We start from the raw sequence: 2,848 nt of genomic DNA, 5'->3' as shown, positions 1-2,848 counted from the left end.
AGGGATAGTGTGGCCGCAATTCGATGGTATTGGCCTCCGGGAGCTATCCCACAGTGCATCATTGTGACCGCTCTGGACAGCAATCTAAACTCGGATGCACTGGCCAGGTAGACAGGAAAAGCCCCGCGAACATTTGAATTTAATTTCCTGTTTGCCCAGCGTGGAGAGCACAGGTGACCACAGATAGCTCATCAGCACAGGTAACCATGCAGGCCGATAATCGAAAAAGAGCACCAGCATGGACCGTGAGGGAGGTACTGGATCTGATCGCTGTATGGGGAGAGGATTCAGTGCTAGCAGAACTTCGTTCTAAAAGACGAAATGCCAAAACTTTTGAAAAAATCTCCAAGGGCATGATGGAGAGAGGCCACAATAGGGACTCAGATCAGTGCCGCGTGAAAGTCAAGGAGCTCAGACAAGCCTATCAAAAAACAAAGGAGGCAAACGGTCGCTCTGGGTCAGAGCCACGGACATGCCGCTTCTACGCCGAGCTGCATGCAATTCTAGGGGGGGCCGCCACCACTACCCCACCTGTGATCGTGGATTCCGGGTCAGGGATAGTCTCATCAGCTACACCTGAGGATTCTGCCGATGGGGGAGAGGAGGAGGAGGAGGATGAGCTTGCAGAGAGCACACAGCACTCCGTTCTCCCCAACAGCCAGGATCTTTTTCTCACCCTGACTGAAGTACCCTCCCAACCCTCCCAAGCCAGTATCCAAGACCCTGACCCCATGGAAGGGACCTCAGGTGAGTTTACCTTTTAAAATATAAAACTTGTTTTAAAAGCAAACGGTTTTTAATGATTACTTTGCCCTGAGGACTTGGGATGCATTCACGGTCAGTTCAGCTACTGGAAAAGTCTGTTAACGTGTCTGGGGATGGAGCGGAAATCCTCCAGGGACATCTCCATGAAGCTCTCCTGGAGGTACTCCAAAAGCCTTGCCACAAGGTTTCTGGGCAGTGCATCCTTATTCCGTCCTCCATGGTAGGACACTTGACCACGCCATGCTTGCAGCAAGTAATCTGGTATCATTGCCTGACAAAGCCTGGCAGCGTATGGTCCCGGTGTTTGCTGGCATTCAAGCAACATCCGTTCTTTATCTTGTTGTGTAATCCTCAGGAGAGTGATATCACTCATGGTAACCTGGTTGAAATACGGGAACTTAATTAAGGGGACAGAAGTGGCCGTTCCTACTGGGCTGTTTGCCTGTGGCTGAAAATAAATCCTTCCCTGCAGTAAGCCAAGCGCAGATGGGAAATTGGCCCTGAGCTTTTCGCGTTTGACTAGCAGGGATCTTCCCTGTTACCAGCCATGCGGTGGGGGGAGGGGTACCGTGATCATCCCAGAGAATTTATGGCGGGAGGGGGGCGGGTGGGGGGTTAGTTTGGTTCCTGCAGGGATCTTCCCTGCTACCAGCCACGCGGTGGGGGGAGGGGTACCGTGATCATCCCAGAGAATTTATGGCGGGAGGGGGGCGGCGGGGGGGGGGGTAGTTTGGTTCCTGCAGGGATCTTCCCTGATACAAGCCACGCGGTGGGGGGAGGGGTACAGCGATCATCCCAGAGAATTCATGGCGGGAGGGGGGGGGGGTTAGTTTGTTTTCTGCTGCTGCTGAATGTTAACAGAAAAACCGCAGCACTCTACGGGCTTTGCTTGGTATGTGGGAAAGGAGGGCGCAGAAGCTGTAAGACAATGGCTTACCATGGCCGCATGCAAGCCGAATTCTGTTGCCCGGACCTGTGATCTCTAGCAGCAAAGCCACAGGCACAGGCACTCAGTATTAAAAGGCAAAATGCGACCTTGCACAGAAATCACATGTGCTATGTAATGTGAATAGTGTTGGTCACCGTGAAAGAGTATAAGCATTGTTCTGCAAAATGTATCTTTTTAAACAATTCTCTCTTCTTTCCCCTCCCTACAGCAGCTGCAAATTCCTCAAGCCTCCCTCCTCCATCCCGAAGGCTATCACAGATAAGACGTCGTAAGAAGAAGACGCGAGACGAGATGTTTTCAGAAATTATGGAATCCAGCCGCAGTGACAGAGCTCATCTGAATGAGTGGAAGGAAACGGATGCAAAGTATAGGAAAGAAGCCAGTGAACGTGAGGACAGGAGGGACCAACGTGAGGACATGAGGGACCAACGTGAGGACAGGAGGGACCAACGTGAGGAGAGGAGAGACGCTCGAGATGAGAGGTGGCGGCAGGAAGATCAGAGGAGGCAGGATGCAACGCTGGGGCTGCTGCGTGAGCAAACAGACCTGCTCCGGCGTCTGGTGGAGCTTCAGGAACGGCTGCAGGAAAACAGACTGCCGCTACAGCCCCTGTTCCACCCTCCCCCCTCCCCATGTTCCGTATCCTCCTCACCCAGACGTGTAAGAACGCGGGGGGGGAGGCTCCGTACACCTTCCCATTCCACCCCAGTGGACAGCCCAAGCAAAAGACTGTCGTTTTTTTAAACCTTTTTTTAGTGGCCTTTTCCTTCCCACCGATCCTCCTCCCAAATCCCACCCGGGTTCCCTCCCTCTTTTTCTAATCTATTAATAAAGAATAAATGATTTTTAAATGATAGTGACTTTATTTGGTTTGAAAGCAAGCTGGGGGAAGGGGGAGGGTGGGTTCCTTACAGAAAATGAGTCAATAAAGGGGGCAGGTATTCATGAAGGAGAAACAAACAGATATTTCACACTGTAGCCTGGCCAGTCATGAAACTGGTTTTCAAAGCTTCTCTGATGCTCAGCGCTTCCTGGTGTGCTCTTCTAATCGCCCTGGTGTCTGGCTGCGCGTAATCAGCAGCCAGGCGATTTGCCTCAGCCTCCCACTCCGCCATAAAGGTCTCCCCCTTGCTC

General features: G+C 52.1%; 1 protein-coding gene across 1 annotated transcript; it reads left to right on the top strand.

The window, feature by feature from the left end:
* The first annotated feature begins 206 nt into the window (after positions 1 to 206).
* On the top strand, positions 207 to 2,492 carry LOC135975307 (SRRM2 protein homolog rsr-2-like). The gene is made up of 2 exons (XM_065565701.1): positions 207 to 747; positions 1,923 to 2,492. The coding sequence occupies exons 1-2, from the start codon at positions 207 to 209 to the stop codon at positions 2,456 to 2,458; spliced, it is 1,077 nt and encodes a 358-aa protein (XP_065421773.1). The 3' UTR covers positions 2,459 to 2,492.
* The last annotated feature ends 356 nt before the right edge of the window (positions 2,493 to 2,848 follow it).

Source organism: Chrysemys picta, chromosome 13 (genome assembly GCF_011386835.1).
Source record: "Chrysemys picta bellii isolate R12L10 chromosome 13, ASM1138683v2, whole genome shotgun sequence".
Classification (NCBI taxonomy): domain Eukaryota; kingdom Metazoa; phylum Chordata; order Testudines; family Emydidae; genus Chrysemys; species Chrysemys picta.
Note: the sequence above shows the minus strand (reverse complement) of the source record. Positions and strands in the feature narration are given on the sequence as shown.

What these genes read in the sequence shown, in the direction of transcription:
- LOC135975307 (XM_065565701.1), top strand. Translation starts at nt 207, where the DNA reads ATGCAGGCCGATAATCGAAAAAGAGCACCAGCATGGACCGTGAGGGAG. An exon ending in CCCCATGGAAGGGACCTCAG is followed by an intron (nt 748 to 1,922) that starts GTGAGTTTACCT and finishes CCCTCCCTACAG; the next exon opens with CAGCTGCAAATTCCTCAAGC.